At 40.3% G+C, this 22,449-nt stretch overlaps 1 protein-coding gene across 1 annotated transcript in view; it reads right to left on the reverse strand.

Moving 5' to 3' along the window:
- LOC124120098 overlaps positions 1-22,449 on the reverse strand; it is an 81,371-nt gene that overhangs the window by 27,463 nt on the left and 31,459 nt on the right. Inside the window, exons 43-71 of the mRNA XM_048385956.1 lie at positions 21,868-22,050; positions 21,011-21,202; positions 20,348-20,530; positions 19,491-19,682; positions 18,831-19,013; positions 17,974-18,165; positions 17,314-17,496; positions 16,457-16,648; positions 15,797-15,979; positions 14,940-15,131; positions 14,280-14,462; positions 13,423-13,614; positions 12,763-12,945; positions 11,906-12,097; positions 11,246-11,428; positions 10,389-10,580; positions 9,726-9,908; positions 8,869-9,060; positions 8,209-8,391; positions 7,352-7,543; positions 6,692-6,874; positions 5,835-6,026; positions 5,175-5,357; positions 4,318-4,509; positions 3,658-3,840; positions 2,801-2,992; positions 2,141-2,323; positions 1,284-1,475; positions 624-806 (exon numbers count right to left, since the gene is read on the reverse strand). Of these exons, the coding sequence (XP_048241913.1) occupies positions 624-806; positions 1,284-1,475; positions 2,141-2,323; positions 2,801-2,992; positions 3,658-3,840; positions 4,318-4,509; positions 5,175-5,357; positions 5,835-6,026; positions 6,692-6,874; positions 7,352-7,543; positions 8,209-8,391; positions 8,869-9,060; positions 9,726-9,908; positions 10,389-10,580; positions 11,246-11,428; positions 11,906-12,097; positions 12,763-12,945; positions 13,423-13,614; positions 14,280-14,462; positions 14,940-15,131; positions 15,797-15,979; positions 16,457-16,648; positions 17,314-17,496; positions 17,974-18,165; positions 18,831-19,013; positions 19,491-19,682; positions 20,348-20,530; positions 21,011-21,202; positions 21,868-22,050 (5,433 nt within the window). The remainder of the gene's footprint in view (positions 1-623; positions 807-1,283; positions 1,476-2,140; positions 2,324-2,800; positions 2,993-3,657; positions 3,841-4,317; positions 4,510-5,174; positions 5,358-5,834; positions 6,027-6,691; positions 6,875-7,351; positions 7,544-8,208; positions 8,392-8,868; positions 9,061-9,725; positions 9,909-10,388; positions 10,581-11,245; positions 11,429-11,905; positions 12,098-12,762; positions 12,946-13,422; positions 13,615-14,279; positions 14,463-14,939; positions 15,132-15,796; positions 15,980-16,456; positions 16,649-17,313; positions 17,497-17,973; positions 18,166-18,830; positions 19,014-19,490; positions 19,683-20,347; positions 20,531-21,010; positions 21,203-21,867; positions 22,051-22,449) is intronic.

Below are 22,449 nucleotides of genomic sequence, written 5' to 3' on the forward strand. Positions count from 1 at the left end.
CCACATATTATCAAAAACAAATGTGACAATTGTGTAGCAAATGCTGATATTATGTTCATCCGACTATTTGCTGCGGATTGTGAAATAAGGGATGTTTCTGTTTTGCACGTAGAAAAAGAAACCAGTGTTGTTTATTCACTACCATTCGTTTTGGTGCTGCCCATGTCTCACCTGTACAGTGTGCGTCAAATATAGCAAAGTGATGATCTATCTGATGCCTTAGGAAAATTGATACATAATGTTATCAGGATATTCCATGTATTTCAAAATTTAGTTAATGAAAACAGTTGGCGATTGATTTACAGCATAAAACAGACATGGTTTTTAATATCTTATTTTGGGAACATGTGTCATACGAGCAAGTGCATTGGAGGCGGATTTGATATTCCACTCGTATTACTTTGTTAACTTGGAGACACACTATTAATGCAAACAACTTTTACATACAAACTCGCTCTGTCAGAGCTGCTTAAGTCAAAGAGGTGAGGCTTTTCCATACTGTGATGGTGGACATAGAGCACTCAAAATATACAGGAAATGAGTTACTTCTCTGGGTAGGGTTGCTACATTTTATATACTGCAGTACAAGAAAGTGGTACATTTATACATAGCTACCCATTTACCTGGGCATTTAGGCAGGCCGCAGTTTCCCATTTGGGTTTCTGTTAGTGCGGCTGTACAGCTGATATTATTGGCTGGCGTAACACAACTTCTGCTTCTTTCCACGCTTCCCTTTTGGCCTTCACCACAGGTGGTTGTGCATACTGCAGCACTCCACTGGCTCCACTCGCCAACGCCGTCGTCGCCTAGTGGTTGGAATAAACAAATCGTGTCATTGTTTCGTGCATTGCCTCTATATTTCTCTTGACAATATTTCTATCATTTCTATACCGATGAATGAACATTAGAAAGTCAGTACAAAAGGCTTAATCTGACAAACATAATATATATGATCAATATAAGGAATGTGAATTTCTTCTTAAGGTTTGTCATACTCTTGCTTTCTTTAGTTTAAATACTCCTTGTATCTTTACGACAGTCGCTCTACACGTCCAGAAGTTATGCGTATTTTAACTGCTGCTAGTTGTAACAGACACATATCCAACACCCATATGATAGTGCATAAGATTGGGTGTGATCATACAACTCTTAAGATGTCATCTGATCTTTGTGGTTCGACATATGACCAGAAAGGCAAAGTTTCGTCCTCCAATAATTAAACTGAAAGTTGTACATGTACACCACAGAAGTATAAACTGAATGACAAATTGGCCTTCACATACCACTACATGGAGGGACATTGCAGTGTGTCTGACTGCTTTCCATCAGTGGACCTGTGCAGTTCTTGCCACCGGCTTCTGGAGTGGGGTTGTTACAATCCCTACGTCTGCTCTGATTTGTCATGGCATCTACTCCACATGTGAGAGGGCAGGGTACGATTGACCACGATGTCCAGTTTGACAGCCCTCCATTAACTGCAAAGTATCAACATGGTCAACACAGTGATATGCTAGCAATCCATATATTATCAAAAACAAATGTGACAATTTTGTAGCAAATGCTGATATTATGTTCATCCGACTATTTGCTGCGGATTGTGAAATAAGGGATGTTTCTGTTTTGCACGTAGAAAAAGAAACCAGTGTTGTTTATTCACTACCACTCTTTTTTGTGCTGCCCATGTCTCACCTGTACAGTGTGCGTCAAATATAGCAAAGTGATGATCTATGTGATGCCTTTAGAAATTCATACATAATGTTATCAGGATATTCCATATATTTGAAAATGTAGTTAATGAAAACAGTTGGCGATTGATTTACAGCAGAAAATGGACTTGGTTTTTAATATCTTATTTTGGGAGCATGTGTCATACGAGCAAGTGCATTGGAGGCGGATTTGATATTCCACTCGTATTACTTTGTTAACTTGGAGACACACTATTAATGCAAACAACCTTTACATACAAACTCGCTCTGTCAGAGTTGCTTCAGTCAAAGAGGTGAGGCTTTTCCATACTGTGACGGTGGACACAGAGCACTCAGAATATACAGGAAAGGAGTTACTTCTCTGGGTAGGGTTGCTACATTTTATAAACTGCAGTACAAGAAAGTGGTACATTTATACATAGCTTCACATTTACCTGGGCATTTAGGCAGGCCGCAGTTTCCCATTTGGGTTTCTGTTAGTGCGGCTGTACAGCTGATATTATTGGCTGGCGTAACACAACTTCTGCTTCTTTCCACGCTTCCCTTTTGGCCTTCACCACAGGTGGCTGTGCATACTGCAGCACTCCACTGGCTCCACTCGCCAACGCCGTCGTCGCCTAGTGGTTGGAATAAACAAATCGTGTCATTGTTTCGTGCATTGCCTCTATATTTCTCTTGACAATATTTCTATCATTTCTATACCGATGAATGAACATTAGAAAGTCAGTACAAAAGGCTTAATCTGACAAACATAACATATATGATCAATATAAGGAATGTGAATTTCTTCTTAAGGTTTGTCATACTCTTGCTTTCTTTAGTTTAAATACTCCTTGTATCTTTACAACAGTCGCTCTACACGTCCAGAAGTTATGCGTATTTTAACTGCTGCTCGTTGTAACAGACACATATCCAACACCCATATGAGAGTGCATAAGATTGGGTGTGATCATACAACTCTTAAGATGTCATCTGATCTTTGTGGTTCGACATATGACCAGAAAGGCAAAGTTTCGTCCTCCAATAATTAAACTGAAAGTTGTACATGTACACTACAGAAGTATAAACTGAATGACAAATTGGCCTTCACATACCACTACATGGAGGGACATTGCAGTGTGTCTGACTGCTTTCAATCAGTGGACCTGTGCAGTTCTTGCCACCGGCTTCCGGAACGGGGTTGTTACAATCCCTACGTCTGCTCTGATTTGTCATGGCATCTACTCCACATGTGAGAGGGCAGGGTACGATTGACCACGATGTCCAGTTTGACAGCCCTCCATCAACTGCAAAGTATCAACATGGTCAACACAGTGATATGCTAGATATCCATATATTAACAAAAACAAATGTGACAATTGTGTAGCAAATGCTGATATTATGTTCATCTGACTATTTGCTGCGGATTGTGAAATAAGGGATGTTTCTGTTTTGCACGTACAAAAAGAAACCAGTGTTGTTTATTCGCTACCATTCGTTTTGGTGCTGCCCATGTCTCACCTGTACAGTGTGCTTCAAATATAGCAAAGTGATGATCTATCTGATGCCTTTAGAAATTAATCCATAATGTTATCAGGATATTCCATGTATTTCAAAATGTAGTTAATGAAAACAGTTGGCGATTGATTTACAGCATAAAATGGACTTGGTTTTTAATATCTTATTTTGGGAACATGTGTCATACGAGCAAGTGCATTGGAGGCGGATTTCATATTCCACTCGTATTACTTTGTTAACTTGGAGACACACTATTAATGCAAACAACCTTTACATACAAACTCGCTCTGTCAGAGCTGCTTCAGTCAAAGAGGTGAGGCTTTTCCATACTGTGATGGTGGACATAGAGCACTCATAATATACAGGAAAGGAGTTACTTCTCTGGGTAGGGTTGCTACATTTTATATACTGCAGTACAAGAAAGTGGTACATTTATACATAGCTACACATTTACCTGGGCATTTAGGCAGGCCGCAGTTTCCAATTTGGGTTTCTGTTAGTGCGGCTGTACAGCTGATATTATTGGCTGGCGTAACACAACTTCTGCTTCTTTCCACGCTTCCCTTTTGGCCTTCACCACAGGTGGTTGTGCATACTGCAGCACTCCACTGGCTCCACTCGCCAACGCCGTCGTCGCCTAGTGGTTGGAATAAACAAATCGTCTCATTGTTTCGTGCATTGCCTCTATATTTCTCTTGACAATATTTCTATCATTTCTATACCGATAAATGAACATTAGAAAGTCAGTACAAAAGGCTTAATCTGACAAACATAACATATATGATCAATATAAGGAATGTGAATTTTTTCTTAAGGTTTGTCATACTCTTGCTTTCTTTAGTTTAAATACTCCTGGTATCTTTACGACAGTCGCTCTACACGTCCAGAAGTTATGCGTATTTTAACTGCTGCTAGTTGTAACAGACACATATCCAACACCCATATGAGAGTGCATAAGATTGGGTGTGATCATACAACTCTTAAGATGTCATCTGATCTTTGTGGTTCGACATATGACCAGAAAGGCAAAGTTTCGTCATCCAATAATTAAACTGAAAGTTGTACATGTACACTACAGAAGTATAAACTGAATGACAAATTGGCCTTCACATACCACTACATGGAGGGACATTGCAGTGTGTCTGACTGCTTTCCATCAGTGGACCTGTGCAGTTCTTGCCACCAGCTTCCGGAACGGGGTTGTTACAATCCCTACGTCTGCTCTGATTTGTCATGGCATCTACTCCACATGTGAGAGGGCAGGGTACGATTGACCACGATGTCCAGTTTGACAGCCCTCCATTAACTGCAAAGTATCAACATGGTCAACACAGTGATATGCTAGCAATCCATATATTATCAAAAACAAATGTGACAATTGTGTAGCAAATGCTGATATTATGTTCATCCGACTATTTGCTGCGGATTGTGAAATAAGGGATATTTCTGTTTTGCACGTAGAAAAAGAAACCAGTGTTGTTTATTCACTACCACTCTTTTTTGTGCTGCCCATGTATCACCTGTACAGTGTGCGTCAAATATAGCAAAGTGATGATCTATGTGATGCCTTTAGAAATTCATACATAATGTTATCAGGATATTCCATATATTTCAAAATGTAGTTAATGAAAACAGTTGGCGATTGATTTACAGCAGAAAATGGACTTGGTTTTTAATATCTTATTTTGGGAGCATGTGTCATACGAGCAAGTGCATTGGAGGCGGATTTGATATTCCACTCGTATTACTTTGTTAACTTGGAGACACACTATTAATGCAAACAACCTTTACATACAAACTCGCTCTGTCAGAGTTGCTTCAGTCAAAGAGGTGAGGCTTTTCCATACTGTGACGGTGGACACAGAGCACTCAGAATATACAGGAAAGGAGTTACTTCTCTGGGTAGGGTTGCTACATTTTATAAACTGCAGTACAAGAAAGTGGTACATTTATACATAGCTTCACATTTACCTGGGCATTTAGGCAGGCCGCAGTTTCCCATTTGGGTTTCTGTTAGTGCGGCTGTACAGCTGATATTATTGGCTGGCGTAACACAACTTCTGCTTCTTTCCACGCTTCCCTTTTGGCCTTCACCACAGGTGGCTGTGCATACTGCAGCACTCCACTGGCTCCACTCGCCAACGCCGTCGTCGCCTAGTGGTTGGAATAAACAAATCGTGTCATTGTTTCGTGCATTGCCTCTATATTTCTCTTGACAATATTTCTATCATTTCTATACCGATGAATGAACATTAGAAAGTCAGTACAAAAGGCTTAATCTGACAAACATAACATATATGATCAATATAAGGAATGTGAATTTCTTCTTAAGGTTTGTCATACTCTTGCTTTCTTTAGTTTAAATACTCCTTGTATCTTTACAACAGTCGCTCTACACGTCCAGAAGTTATGCGTATTTTAACTGCTGCTCGTTGTAACAGACACATATCCAACACCCATATGAGAGTGCATAAGATTGGGTGTGATCATACAACTCTTAAGATGTCATCTGATCTTTGTGGTTCGACATATGACCAGAAAGGCAAAGTTTCGTCCTCCAATAATTAAACTGAAAGTTGTACATGTACACTACAGAAGTATAAACTGAATGACAAATTGGCCTTCACATACCACTACATGGAGGGACATTGCAGTGTGTCTGACTGCTTTCAATCAGTGGACCTGTGCAGTTCTTGCCACCGGCTTCCGGAGCGGGGTTGTTACAATCCCTACGTCTGCTCTGATTTGTCATGGCATCTACTCCACATGTGAGAGGGCAGGGTACGATTGACCACGATGTCCAGTTTGACAGCCCTCCATCAACTGCAAAGTATCAACATGGTCAACACAGTGATATGCTAGATATCCATATATTAACAAAAACAAATGTGACAATTGTGTAGCAAATGCTGATATTATGTTCATCTGACTATTTGCTGCGGATTGTGAAATAAGGGATGTTTCTGTTTTGCACGTACAAAAAGAAACCAGTGTTGTTTATTCGCTACCATTCGTTTTGGTGCTGCCCATGTCTCACCTGTACAGTGTGCTTCAAATATAGCAAAGTGATGATCTATCTGATGCCTTTAGAAATTAATCCATAATGTTATCAGGATATTCCATGTATTTCAAAATGTAGTTAATGAAAACAGTTGGCGATTGATTTACAGCATAAAATGGACTTGGTTTTTAATATCTTATTTTGGGAACATGTGTCATACGAGCAAGTGCATTGGAGGCGGATTTCATATTCCACTCGTATTACTTTGTTAACTTGGAGACACACTATTAATGCAAACAACCTTTACATACAAACTCGCTCTGTCAGAGCTGCTTCAGTCAAAGAGGTGAGGCTTTTCCATACTGTGATGGTGGACATAGAGCACTCATAATATACAGGAAAGGAGTTACTTCTCTGGGTAGGGTTGCTACATTTTATATACTGCAGTACAAGAAAGTGGTACATTTATACATAGCTACACATTTACCTGGGCATTTAGGCAGGCCGCAGTTTCCAATTTGGGTTTCTGTTAGTGCGGCTGTACAGCTGATATTATTGGCTGGCGTAACACAACTTCTGCTTCTTTCCACGCTTCCCTTTTGGCCTTCACCACAGGTGGTTGTGCATACTGCAGCACTCCACTGGCTCCACTCGCCAACGCCGTCGTCGCCTAGTGGTTGGAATAAACAAATCGTCTCATTGTTTCGTGCATTGCCTCTATATTTCTCTTGACAATATTTCTATCATTTCTATACCGATAAATGAACATTAGAAAGTCAGTACAAAAGGCTTAATCTGACAAACATAACATATATGATCAATATAAGGAATGTGAATTTTTTCTTAAGGTTTGTCATACTCTTGCTTTCTTTAGTTTAAATACTCCTGGTATCTTTACGACAGTCGCTCTACACGTCCAGAAGTTATGCGTATTTTAACTGCTGCTAGTTGTAACAGACACATATCCAACACCCATATGAGAGTGCATACGATTGGGTGTGATCATACAACTCTTAAGATGTCATCTGATCTTTGTGGTTCGACATATGACCAGAAAGGCAAAGTTTCGTCATCCAATAATTAAACTGAAAGTTGTACATGTACACTACAGAAGTATAAACTGAATGACAAATTGGCCTTCACATACCACTACATGGAGGGACATTGCAGTGTGTCTGACTGCTTTCCATCAGTGGACCTGTGCAGTTCTTGCCACCAGCTTCCGGAACGGGGTTGTTACAATCCCTACGTCTGCTCTGATTTGTCATGGCATCTACTCCACATGTGAGAGGGCAGGGTACGATTGACCACGATGTCCAGTTTGACAGCCCTCCATCAACTGCAAAGTATCAACATGGTCAACACAGTGATATGCTAGCAATCCATATATTATCAAAAACAAATGTGACAATTGTGTAGCAAATGCTGATATTATGTTCATCCGACAATTTGCTGCGGATTGTGAAATAAGGGATGTTTCTGTTTTGCACGTACAAAAAGAAACCAGTGTTGTTTATTCACTACCATTCGTTTTGGTGCTGCCCATGTCTCACCTGTACAGTGTGCGTCAATTATAGCAAAGTGATGATCTATCTGATGCCTTTAGAAATTGATCCATAATGTAATCAGGATATTCCATGTATTTCAACATGTAGCTAATGAAAACAGTTGGCGATTGATTTACAGCATAAAATGGACATGGTTTTTAATATCTTATTTTGGGAACATGTGTCATACGAGCAAGTGCATTGGAGGCGGATTTGATATTCCACTCGTATCACTTTGTTAACTTGGAGACACACTATTAATGCAAACAACCTTTACATACAAACTCGCTCTGTCAGAGCTGCTTAAGCCAAAGAGATGAGGCTTTTCCATACTGTGATGGTGGACATAGAGCACTCAAAATATACAGGAAAGGAGTTACTTCTCTGGGTAGGGTTGCTACATTTTATATACTGCAGTACAAGAAAGTGGTACATTTATACATAACTACACATTTACCTGGGCATTTAGGCAGGCCACAGTTTCCCATTTGGGTTTCTGTTAGTGCGGCTGTACAGCTGATATTATTGGCTGGCGTAACACAACTTCTGCTTCTTTCAACGCTTCCCTTTTGGCCTTCACCACAGGTGGTTGTGCATACTGCAGCACTCCACTGGCTCCACTCGCCAACGCCGTCGTCGCCTAGTGGTTGGAATAAACAAATCGTGTCATTGTTTCGCGCATTGCCTCTATATTTCTCTTGACAATATTTCTATCATTTCTATACCGATAAATGAACATTAGAAAGTCAGTACAAAAGGCTTAATCTGACAAACATAATATATATGATCAATATAAGGAATGTGAATTTCTTCTTAAGGTTTGTCATACTCTTGCTTTCTTTAGTTTAAATACTCCTTGTATCTTTACAACAGTCGCTCTACACGTCCAGAAGTTATGCGTATTTTAACTGCTGCTAGTTGTAACAGACACATATCCAACACCAATATGAGAGTGCATACGATTGGGTGTGATCATACAACTCTTAAGATGTCATCTGATCTTTGTGGTTCAACATATGACAAGAAAGGCAAAGTTTCGTCCTCCAATAATTAAACTGAAAGTTGTACATGTACACTACAGAAGTATAAACTGAATGACAAATTGGCCCTCACATACCACTACATGGAGGGACATTGCAGTGTGTCTGACTGCTTTCCATCAGTGGACCTGTGCAGTTCTTGCCACCGGCTTCCGGAACGGGGTTGTTACAATCCCTACGTCTGCTCTGATTTGTCATGGCATCTACTCCACATGTGAGAGGGCAGGGTACGATTGACCACGATGTCCAGTTTGACAGCCCTCCATCAACTGCAAAGTATCAACATGGTCAACACACTGATATGCTAGCAATCCATATATTATCAAAAACAAATGTGACAATTGTGTAGCAAATGCTGATATTATGTTCATCCGACTATTTGCTGCGGATTGTGAAATAAGGGATGTTTCTGTTTTGCACGTAGAAAAAGAAACCAGTGTTGTTTATTCACTACCATTCGTTTTGGTGCTGCCCATGTCTCACCTGTACAGTGTGCGTCAATTATAGCAAAGTGATGATCTATCTGATGCCTTTAGAAATTGATCCATAATGTTATCAGGATATTCCATGTATTTCAACATGTAGTTAATGAAAACAGTTGGCGATTGATTTACAGCATAAAATGGACATGGTTTTTAATATCTTATTTTGGGAACATGTCTCATACGAGCAAGTGCATTGGAGGCGGATTTGATATTCCACTCGTATCACTTTGTTAACTTGGAGACACACTATTAATGCAAACAACCTTTACATACAAACTCGCTCTGTCAGAGCTGCTTAAGCCAAAGAGATGAGGCTTTTCCATACTGTGATGGTGGACATAGAGCACTCAGAATATACAGGAAAGGAGTTACTTCTCTGGGTAGGGTTGCTACATTTTATATACTGCAGTACAAGAAAGTGGTACATTTATACATAGCTACACATTTACCTGGGCATTTAGGCAGGCCGCAGTTTCCAATTTGGGTTTCTGTTAGTGCGGCTGTACAGCTGATATTATTGGCTGGCGTAACACAACTTCTACTTCTTTCCACGCTTCCCTTTTGGCCTTCACCACAGGTGGTTGTGCATACTGCAGCACTCCACTGGCTCCACTCGCCAACGCCGTCGTCGCCTAGTGGTTGGAATAAATAAATCGTGTCATTGTTTCGTGCATTGCCTCTATATTTCTCTTGACAATATTTCTATCATTTCTATACCGATGAATGAACATTAGAAAGTCAGTACAAAAGGCTTAATCTGACAAACATAACATATATGATCAATATAAGGAATGTGAATTTCTTCTTAAGGATTGTCATACTCTTGCTTTCTTTGGTTTAAATACTCCTGGTATTTTTACAACAGTCGCTCTACACGTCCAGAAGTTATGCGTATTTTAACTGCTGCTAGTTGTAACAGACACATATCCAACACCCATATGAGAGTGCATACGATTGGGTGGGATCATACAACTCTTAAGATGTCATCTGATCTTTGTGGTTCGACATATGACCAGAAAGGCAAAGTTTCGTCCTCCAATAATTAAACTGAAAGTTGTACATGTACACTACAGAATAATTATAAACTGAATGACAAATTGGCCTTCACATACCACTACATGGAGGGACATTGCAGTGTGTCTGACTGCTTTCCATCAGTGGACCTGTGCAGTTCTTGCCACCGGCTTCCGGAGCGGGGTTGTTACAATCCCTACGTCTGCTCTGATTTGTCATGGCATCTACTCCACATGTGAGAGGGCAGGGTACGATTGACCACGATGTCCAGTTTGACAGCCCTCCATTAACTGCAAAGTATCAACATGGTCAACACAGTGATATGCTAGCAATCCATATATTAACAAAAACAAATGTGACAATTGTGTAGCAAATGCTGATATTATGTTCATCCGACTATTTGCTGCGGATTGTGAAATAAGGGATGTTTCTGTTTTGCACGTAGAAAAAGAAACCAGTGTTGTTTATTCACTACCATTAGTTTTGGTGCTGCCCATGTCTCACCTGTACAGTGTGCGTCAATTATAGCAAAGTGATGATCTATCTGATGCCTTTAGAAATTAATCCATAATGTTATCAGGATATTCCATGTATTTCAAAATGTAGTTAATGAAAACAGTTGGCGATTGATTTACAGCATAAAATGGACATGGTTTTTAATATCTTATTTTGGGAACATGTGTCATACGAGCAAGTGCATTGGAGGCGGATTTGATATTCCACTCGTATTACTTTGTTAACTTGGAGACACACTATTAATGCAAACAACCTTTACATACAAACTCGCTCTGTCAGAGCTGCTTAAGTCAAAGAGGTGAGGCTTTTCCATACTGTGATGGTGGACATAGAGCACTCAGAATATACAGGAAAGGAGTTACTTCTCTGGGTAGGGTTGCTATATTTTATATACTGCAGTACAAGAAAGTGGTACATTTATACATAGCTACACATTTACCTGGGCATTTAGGCAGGCCACAGTTTCCAATTTGGGTTTCTGTTAGTGCGGCTGTACAGCTGATATTATTGGCTGGCGTAACACAACTTCTGCTTCTTTCCACGCTTCCCTTTTGGCCTTCACCACAGGTGGTTGTGCATACTGCAGCACTCCACTGGCTCCACTCGCCAACGCCGTCGTCGCCTAGTGGTTGGAATAAACAAATCGTGTCATTGTTTCGTGCATTGCCTCTATATTTCTCTTGACAATATTTCTATCATTTCTATACCGATGAATGAACATTAGAAAGTCAGTACAAAAGGCTTAACCTGACAAACATAACATATATGATCAATAAAAGGAATGTGAATTTCTTCTTAAGGTTTGTCATACTCTTGCTTTCTTTGGTTTAAATACTCCTGGTATCTTTACAACAGTCGCTCTACACGTCCAGAAGTTATGCGTATTTTAACTGCTGCTAGTTGTAACAGACACATATCCAACACCCATATGAGAGTGCATACGATTGGGTGTGATCATACAACTCTTTAGATGTCATCTGATCTTTGTGGTTCGACATATGACCAGAAAGGCAAAGTTTCGTCTTCCAATAATTAAACTGAAAGTTGTACATGTACACTACAGAAGTATAAACTGAATGACAAATTGGCCTTCACATACCACTACATGGAGGGACATTGCAGTGTGTCTGACTGCTTTCCATCAGTGGACCTGTGCAGTTCTTGCCACCGGCTTCCGGAGCGGGGTTGTTACAATCCCTACGTCTGCTCTGATTTGTCATGGCATCTACTCCACATGTGAGAGGGCAGGGTACGATTGACCACGATGTCCAGTTTGACAGCCCTCCATCAACTGCAAAGTATCAACATGGTCAACACAGTGATATGCTAGCAATCCATATATTATCAAAAACAAATGTGACAATTGTGTAGCAAATGCTGATATTATGTTCATCCGACTATTTGCTGCGGATTGTGAAATAAGGGATGTTTCTGTTTTGCACGTAGAAAAAGAAACCAGTGTTGTTTATTCACTACCATTCGTTTTGGTGCTGCCCATGTCTCACCTGTACAGTGTGCGTCAATTATAGCAAAGTGATGATCTATCTGATGCCTTTAGAAATTGATCCATAGTGTTATCAGGATATTCCATGTATTTCAACATGTAGCTAATGAAAACAGTTGGCGATTGATTTACAGCATAAAATGGACATGGTTTTTAATATCTTATTTTGGGAACATGTCTCATACGAGCAAGTGCATTGGAGGCGGATTTGATATTCCACTCGTATCACTTTGTTAACTTGGAGACACACTATTAATGCAAACAACCTTTACATACAAACTCGCTCTGTCAGAGCTGCTTAAGTCAAAGAGGTGAGGCTTTTCCATACTGTGATGGTGGACATAGAGCACTCAGAATATACAGGAAAGGAGTTACTTCTCTGGGTAGGGTTGCTACATTTTATATACTGCAGTACAAGAAAGTGGTACATTTATACATAGCTACACATTTACCTGGGCATTTAGGCAGGCCGCAGTTTCCCATTTGGGTTTCTGTTAGTGCGGCTGTACAGCTGATATTATTGGCTGGCGTAACACAACTTCTGCTTCTTTCCACGCTTCCCTTTTGGCCTTCACCACAGGTTGTTGTGCATACTGCAGCACCCCACTGGCTCCACTCGCCAACGCCGTCGTCGCCTAGTGGTTGGAATAAACAAATCGTGTCATTGTTTCGTGCATTGCCTCTATATTTCTCTTGACAATATTTCTATCATTTCTATATCGATGAATGCACATTAGAAAGTCAGTACAAAAGGCTTAATCTGACAAACATAACATAAATGATCAATATAAGGAATGTGAATTTCTTCTTAAGGTTTGTCATACTCTTGCTTTCTTTGGTTTAAATACTCCTGGTATCTTTACAACAGTCGCTCTACACGTCCAGAAGTTATGCGTATTTTAACTGTTGCTAGTTGTAACAGACACATATCCAATACCCATATGAGAGTGCAGACGATTGGGTGTGACCATACAACTCTTAAGATGTCATCTGATCTTTGTGGTTCGACATATGACCAGAAAGGCAAAGTTCCGTCCTCCAATAATTAAACTGAAAGTTGTACATGTACACTACAGAAGTATAAACTGAATGACAAATTGGCCTTCACATACCACTACATGGAGGGACATTGCAGTGTGTCTGACTGCTTTCAATCAGTGGACCTGTGCAGTTCTTGCCACCGGCTTCCGGAGCGGGGTTGTTACAATCCCTACGTCTGCTCTGATTTGTCATGGCATCTACTCCACATGTGAGAGGGCAGGGTACGATTGACCACGATGTCCAGTTTGACAGCCCTCCATCAACTGCAAAGTATCAACATGGTCAACACAGTGATATGCTAGCAATCCATATATTAACAAAAACAAATGTGACAATTGTGTAGCAAATGCTGATATTATGTTCATCCGACTATTTGCTGCGGATTGTGAAATAAGGGATGTTTCTGTTTTGCACGTAGAAAAAGAAACCAGTGTTGTTTATTCACTACCATTCGTTTTGGTGCTGCCCATGTCTCACCTGTACAGTGTGCGTCAATTATAGCAAAGTGATGATCTATCTGATGCCTTTAGAAATTGATCCATAATGTTATCAGGATATTCCATGTATTTCAACATGTAGCTAATGAAAACAGTTGGCGATTGATTTACAGCATAAAATGGACATGGTTTTTAATATCTTATTTTGGGAACATGTCTCATACGAGCAAGTGCATTGGAGGCGGATTTGATATTCCACTCGTATCACTTTGTTAACTTGGAGACACACTATTAATGCAAACAACTTTTACATACAAACTCGCTCTGTCAGAGCTGCTTAAGTCAAAGAGGTGAGGCTTTTCCATACTGTGATGGTGGACATAGAGCACTCAGAATATACAGGAAAGGAGTTACTTCTCTGGGTAGGGTTGCTACATTTTATATACTGCAGTACAAGAAAGTGGTACATTTATACATAGCTACACATTTACCTGGGCATTTAGGCAGGCCACAGTTTCCAATTTCGGTTTCTGTTAGTGCGGCTGTACAGCTGATATTATTGGCTGGCGTAACACAACTTCTGCTTCTTTCCACGCTTCCCTTTTGGCCTTCACCACAGGTGGTTGTGCATACTGCAGCACTCCACTGGCTCCACTCGCCAACGCCGTCGTCGCCTAGTGGTTGGAATAAACAAATCGTGTCATTGTTTCGTGCATTGCCTCTATATTTCTCTTGACAATATTTCTATCATTTCTATACCGATGAATGAACATTAGAAAGTCAGTACAAAAGGCTTAATCTGACAAACATAACATATATGATCAATAAAAGGAATGTGAATTTCTTCTTAAGGTTTGTCATACTCTTGCTTTCTTTGGTTTAAATACTCCTGGTATCTTTACAACAGTCGCTCTACACGTCCAGAAGTTATGCGTATTTTAACTGCTGCTAGTTGTAACAGACACATATCCAACACCCATATGAGAGTGCATACGATTGGGTGTGATCATACAACTCTTTAGATGTCATCTGATCTTTGTGGTTCGACATATGACCAGAAAGGCAAAGTTTCGTCTTCCAATAATTAAACTGAAAGTTGTACATGTACACTACAGAAGTATAAACTGAATGACAAATTGGCCTTCACATACCACTACATGGAGGGACATTGCAGTGTGTCTGACTGCTTTCCATCAGTGGACCTGTGCAGTTCTTGCCACCGGCTTCCGGAGCGGGGTTGTTACAATCCCTACGTCTGCTCTGATTTGTCATGGCATCTACTCCACATGTGAGAGGGCAGGGTACGATTGACCACGATGTCCAGTTTGACAGCCCTCCATCAACTGCAAAGTATCAACATGGTCAACACACTGATATGCTAGCAATCCATATATTAACAAAAACAAATGTGACAATTGTGTAGCAAATGCTGATATTATGTTCATCCGACTATTTGCTGCGGATTGTGAAATAAGGGATGTTTCTGTTTTGCACGTAGAAAAAGAAACCAGTGTTGTTTATTCACTACCATTCGTTTTGGTGCTGCCCATGTCTCACCTGTACAGTGTGCGTCAATTATAGCAAAGTGATGATCTATCTGATGCCTTTAGAAATTGATCCATAATGTTATCAGGATATTCCATGTATTTCAACATGTAGCTAATGAAAACAGTTGGCGATTGATTTACAGCATAAAATGGACATGGTTTTTAATATCTTATTTTGGGAACATGTCTCATACGAGCAAGTGGATTGGAGGCGGATTTGATATTCCACTCGTATCACTTTGTTAACTTGGAGACACACTATTAATGCAAACAACTTTTACATACAAACTCGCTCTGTCAGAGCTGCTTAAGTCAAAGAGGTGAGGCTTTTCCATACTGTGATGGTGGACATAGAGCACTCAGAATATACAGGAAAGGAGTTACTTCTCTGGGTAGGGTTGCTACATTTTATATACTGCAGTACAAGAAAGTGGTACATTTATACATAGCTACACATTTACCTGGGCATTTAGGCAGGCCACAGTTTCCCATTTGGGTTTCTGTTAGTGCGGCTGTACAGCTGATATTATTGGCTGGCGTAACACAACTTCTGCTTCTTTCCACGCTTCCCTTTTGGCCTTCACCACAGGTGGTTGTGCATACTGCAGCACTCCACTGGCTCCACTCGCCAACGCCGTCGTCGCCTAGTGGTTGGAATAAACAAATCGTGTCATTGTTTCGTGCATTGCCTCTATATTTCTCTTGACAATATTTCTATCATTTCTATATCGATGAATGAACATTAGAAAGTCAGTACAAAAGGCTTAATCTGACAAACATAACATATATGATCAATATAAGGAATGTGAATTTCTTCTTAAGGTTTGTCATACTCTTGCTTTCTTTGGTTTAAATACTCCTGGTATCTTTACAACAGTCGCTCTACACGTCCAGAAGTTATGCGTATTTTAACTGCTGCTAGTTGTAACAGACACATATCCAACACCCATATGAGAGTGCATACGATTGGGTGTGATCATACAACTCTTTAGATGTCATCTGATCTTTGTGGTTCGACATATGACCAGAAAGGCAAAGTTTCGTCTTCCAATAATTAAACTGAAAGTTGTACATGTACACTACAGAAGTATAAACTGAATGACAAATTGGCCTTCACATACCACTACATGGAGGGACATTGCAGTGTGTCTGACTGCTTTCCATCAGTGGACCTGTGCAGTTCTTGCCACCGGCTTCCGGAGCGGGGTTGTTACAATCCCTACGTCTGCTCTGATTTGTCATGGCATCTACTCCACATGTGAGAGGGCAGGGTACGATTGACCACGATGTCCAGTTTGACAGCCCTCCATCAACTGCAAAGTATCAACATGGTCAACACAGTGATATGCTAGCAATCCATATATTAACAAAAACAAATGTGACAATTGTGTAGCAAATGCTGATATTATGTTCATCCGACTATTTGCTGCGGATTGTGAAATAAGGGATGTTTCTGTTTTGCACGTAGAAAAAGAAACCAGTGTTGTTTATTCACTACCATTCGTTTTGGTGCTGCCCATGTCTCACCTGTACAGTGTGCGTCAATTATAGCAAAGTGATGATCTATCTGATGCCTTTAGAAATTGATCCATAATGTTATCAGGATATTCCATGTATTTCAACATGTAGCTAATGAAAACAGTTGGCGATTGATTTACAGCATAAAATGGACATGGTTTTTAATATCTTATTTTGGGAACATGTCTCATACGAGCAAGTGCATTGGAGGCGGATTTGATATTCCACTCGTATCACTTTGTTAACTTGGAGACACACTATTAATGCAAACAACTTTTACATACAAACTCGCTCTGTCAGAGCTGCTTAAGTCAAAGAGGTGAGGCTTTTCCATACTGTGATGGTGGACATAGAGCACTCAGAATATACAGGAAAGGAGTTACTTCTCTGGGTAGGGTTGCTACATTTTATATACTGCAGTACAAGAAAGTGGTACATTTATACATAGCTACACATTTACCTGGGCATTTAGGCAGGCCACAGTTTCCAATTTGGGTTTCTGTTAGTGCGGCTGTACAGCTGATATTATTGGCTGGCGTAACACAACTTCTGCTTCTTTCCACGCTTCCCTTTTGGCCTTCACCACAGGTGGTTGTGCATACTGCAGCACTCCACTGGCTCCACTCGCCAACGCCGTCGTCGCCTAGTGGTTGGAATAAACAAATCGTGTCATTGTTTCGTGCATTGCCTCTATATTTCTCTTGACAATATTTCTATCATTTCTATACCGATGAATGAACATTAGAAAGTCAGTACAAAAGGCTTAATCTGACAAACATAACATATATGATCAATAAAAGGAATGTGAATTTCTTCTTAAGGTTTGTCATACTCTTGCTTTCTTTGGTTTAAATACTCCTGGTATCTTTACAACAGTCGCTCTACACGTCCAGAAGTTATGCGTATTTTAACTGCTGCTAGTTGTAACAGACACATATCCAACACCCATATGAGAGTGCATACGATTGGGTGTGATCATACAACTCTTTAGATGTCATCTGATCTTTGTGGTTCGACATATGACCAGAAAGGCAAAGTTTCGTCTTCCAATAATTAAACTGAAAGTTGTACATGTACACTACAGAAGTATAAACTGAATGACAAATTGGCCTTCACATACCACTACATGGAGGGACATTGCAGTGTGTCTGACTGCTTTCCATCAGTGGACCTGTGCAGTTCTTGCCACCGGCTTCCGGAGCGGGGTTGTTACAATCCCTACGTCTGCTCTGATTTGTCATGGCATCTACTCCACATGTGAGAGGGCAGGGTACGATTGACCACGATGTCCAGTTTGACAGCCCTCCATCAACTGCAAAGTATCAACATGGTCAACACAGTGATATGCTAGCAATCCATATATTATCAAAAACAAATGTGACAATTGTGTAGCAAATGCTGATATTATGTTCATCCGACTATTTGCTGCGGATTGTGAAATAAGGGATGTTTCTGTTTTGCACGTAGAAAAAGAAACCAGTGTTGTTTATTCACTACCATTCGTTTTGGTGCTGCCCATGTCTCACCTGTACAGTGTGCGTCAATTATAGCAAAGTGATGATCTATCTGATGCCTTTAGAAATTGATCCATAATGTTATCAGGATATTCCATGTATTTCAACATGTAGCTAATGAAAACAGTTGGCGATTGATTTACAGCATAAAATGGACATGGTTTTTAATATCTTATTTTGGGAACATGTCTCATACGAGCAAGTGGATTGGAGGCGGATTTGATATTCCACTCGTATCACTTTGTTAACTTGGAGACACACTATTAATGCAAACAACTTTTACATACAAACTCGCTCTGTCAGAGCTGCTTAAGTCAAAGAGGTGAGGCTTTTCCATACTGTGATGGTGGACATAGAGCACTCAGAATATACAGGAAAGGAGTTACTTCTCTGGGTAGGGTTGCTACATTTTATATACTGCAGTACAAGAAAGTGGTACATTTATACATAGCTACACATTTACCTGGGCATTTAGGCAGGCCACAGTTTCCCATTTGGGTTTCTGTTAGTGCGGCTGTACAGCTGATATTATTGGCTGGCGTAACACAACTTCTGCTTCTTTCCACGCTTCCCTTTTGGCCTTCACCACAGGTGGTTGTGCATACTGCAGCACTCCACTGGCTCCACTCGCCAACGCCGTCGTCGCCTAGTGGTTGGAATAAACAAATCGTGTCATTGTTTCGTGCATTGCCTCTATATTTCTCTTGACAATATTTCTATCATTTCTATATCGATGAATGAACATTAGAAAGTCAGTACAAAAGGCTTAATCTGACAAACATAACATATATGATCAATATAAGGAATGTGAATTTCTTCTTAAGGTTTGTCATACTCTTGCTTTCTTTGGTTTAAATACTCCTGGTATCTTTACAACAGTCGCTCTACACGTCCAGAAGTTATGCGTATTTTAACTGTTGCTAGTTGTAACAGACACATATCCAATACCCATATGAGAGTGCAGACGATTGGGTGTGACCATACAACTCTTAACATGTCATCTGATCTTTGTGGTTCGACATATGACCAGAAAGGCAAAGTTTCGTCCTCCAATAATTAAACTGAAAGTTGTACATGTACACTACAGAAGTATAAACTGAATGACAAATTGGCCTTCACATACCACTACATGGAGGGACATTGCAGTGTGTCTGACTGCTTTCAATCAGTGGACCTGTGCAGTTCTTGCCACCGGCTTCCGGAGCGGGGTTGTTACAATCCCTACGTCTGCTCTGATTTGTCATTGCATCTACTCCACATGTGAGAGGGCAGGGTACGATTGACCACGATGTCCAGTTTGACAGCCCTCCATCAACTGCAAAGTATCAACATGGTCAACACACTGATATGCTAGCAATCCATATATTAACAAAAACAAATGTGACAATTGTGTAGCAAATGCTGATATTATGTTCATCCAACTATTTGCTGCGGATTGTGAAATAAGGGATGTTTCTGTTTTGCACGTAGAAAAAGAAACCAGTGTTGTTTATTCACTACCATTCGTTTTGGTGCTGCCCATGTCTCACCTGTACAGTGTGCGTCAATTATAGCAAAGTGATGATCTATCTGATGCCTTTAGAAATTGATCCATAATGTTATCAGGATATTCCATGTATTTCAACATGTAGCTAATGAAAACAGTTGGCGATTGATTTACAGCATAAAATGGACATGGTTTTTAATATCTTATTTTGGGAACATGTCTCATACGAGCAAGTGCATTGGAGGCGGATTTGATATTCCACTCGTATCACTTTGTTAACTTGGAGACACACTATTAATGCAAACAACTTTTACATACAAACTCGCTCTGTCAGAGCTGCTTAAGTCAAAGAGGTGAGGCTTTTCCATACTGTGATGGTGGACATAGAGCACTCAGAATATACAGGAAAGGAGTTACTTCTCTGGGTAGGGTTGCTACATTTTATATATTGCAGTACAAGAAAGTGGTACATTTATACATAGCTACACATTTACCTGGGCATTTAGGCAGGCCACAGTTTCCAATTTGGGTTTCTGTTAGTGCGGCTGTACAGCTGATATTATTGGCTGGCGTAACACAACTTCTGCTTCTTTCCACGCTTCCCTTTTGGCCTTCACCACAGGTGGTTGTGCATACTGCAGCACTCCACTGGCTCCACTCGCCAACGCCGTCGTCGCCTAGTGGTTGGAATAAACAAATCGTGTCATTGTTTCGTGCATTGCCTCTATATTTCTCTTGACAATATTTCTATCATTTCTATACCGATGAATGAACATTAGAAAGTCAGTACAAAAGGCTTAATCTGACAAACATAACATATATGATCAATAAAAGGAATGTGAATTTCTTCTTAAGGTTTGTCATACTCTTGCTTTCTTTGGTTTAAATACTCCTGGTATCTTTACAACAGTCGCTCTACACGTCCAGAAGTTATGCGTATTTTAACTGCTGCTAGTTGTAACAGACACATATCCAACACCCATATGAGAGTGCATACGATTGGGTGTGATCATACAACTCTTAAGATGTCATCTGATCTTTGTGGTTCGACATATGACCAGAAAGGCAAAGTTTCGTCCTCCAATAATTAAACTGAAAGTTGTACATGTACACTCCAGAATAATTATAAACTGAATGACAAATTGGCCTTCACATACCACTACATGGAGGGACATTGCAGTGTGTCTGACTGCTTTCAATCAGTGGACCTGTGCAGTTCTTGCCACCGGCTTCCGGAGCGGGGTTGTTACAATCCCTACGTCTGCTCTGATTTGTCATGGCATCTACTCCACATGTGAGAGGGCAGGGTACGATTGACCACGATGTCCAGTTTGACAGCCCTCCATCAACTGCAAAGTATCAACATGGTCAACACAGTGATATGCTAGCAATCCATATATTATCAAAAACAAATGTGACAATTGTGTAGCAAATGCTGATATTATGTTCATCCGACTATTTGCTGCGGATTGTGAAATAAGGGATGTTTCTGTTTTGCACGTAGAAAAAGAAACCAGTGTTGTTTATTCACTACCATTCGTTTTGGTGCTGCCCATGTCTCACCTGTACAGTGTGCGTCAATTATAGCAAAGTGATGATCTATCTGATGCCTTTAGAAATTGATCCATAATGTTATCAGGATATTCCATGTATTTCAACATGTAGCTAATGAAAACAGTTGGCGATTGATTTACAGCATAAAATGGACATGGTTTTTAATATCTTATTTTGGGAACATGTCTCATACGAGCAAGTGCATTGGAGGCGGATTTGATATTCCACTCGTATCACTTTGTTAACTTGGAGACACACTATTAATGCAAACAACTTTTACATACAAACTCGCTCTGTCAGAGCTGCTTAAGTCAAAGAGGTGAGGCTTTTCCATACTGTGATGGTGGACATAGAGCACTCAGAATATACAGGAAAGGAGTTACTTCTCTGGGTAGGGTTGCTACATTTTATATACTGCAGTACAAGAAAGTGGTACATTTATACATAGCTACACATTTACCTGGGCATTTAGGCAGGCCACAGTTTCCAATTTGGGTTTCTGTTAGTGCGGCTGTACAGCTGATATTATTGGCTGGCGTAACACAACTTCTGCTTCTTTCCACGCTTCCCTTTTGGCCTTCACCACAGGTGGTTGTGCATACTGCAGCACTCCACTGGCTCCACTCGCCAACGCCGTCGTCGCCTAGTGGTTGGAATAAACAAATCGTGTCATTGTTTCGTGCATTGCCTCTATATTTCTCTTGACAATATTTCTATCATTTCTATACCGATGAATGAACATTAGAAAGTCAGTACCAAAGGCTTAATCTGACAAACATAACATATATGATCAATAAAAGGAATGTGAATTTCTTCTTAAGGTTTGTCATACTCTTGCTTTCTTTGGTTTAAATACTCCTGGTATCTTTACAACAGTCGCTCTACACGTCCAGAAGTTATGCGTATTTTAACTGCTGCTAGTTGTAACAGACACATATCCAACACCCATATGAGAGTGCATACGATTGGGTGTGATCATACAACTCTTAAGATGTCATCTGATCTTTGTGGTTCGACATATGACCAGAAAGGCAAAGTTTCG

The sequence above is a fragment of the Haliotis rufescens genome, unplaced genomic scaffold (genome assembly GCF_023055435.1).
Source record: "Haliotis rufescens isolate VD_foot unplaced genomic scaffold, xgHalRufe1.0.p SCAF_6, whole genome shotgun sequence".
NCBI classification, from domain to species: Eukaryota; Metazoa; Mollusca; class Gastropoda; order Lepetellida; family Haliotidae; genus Haliotis; species Haliotis rufescens.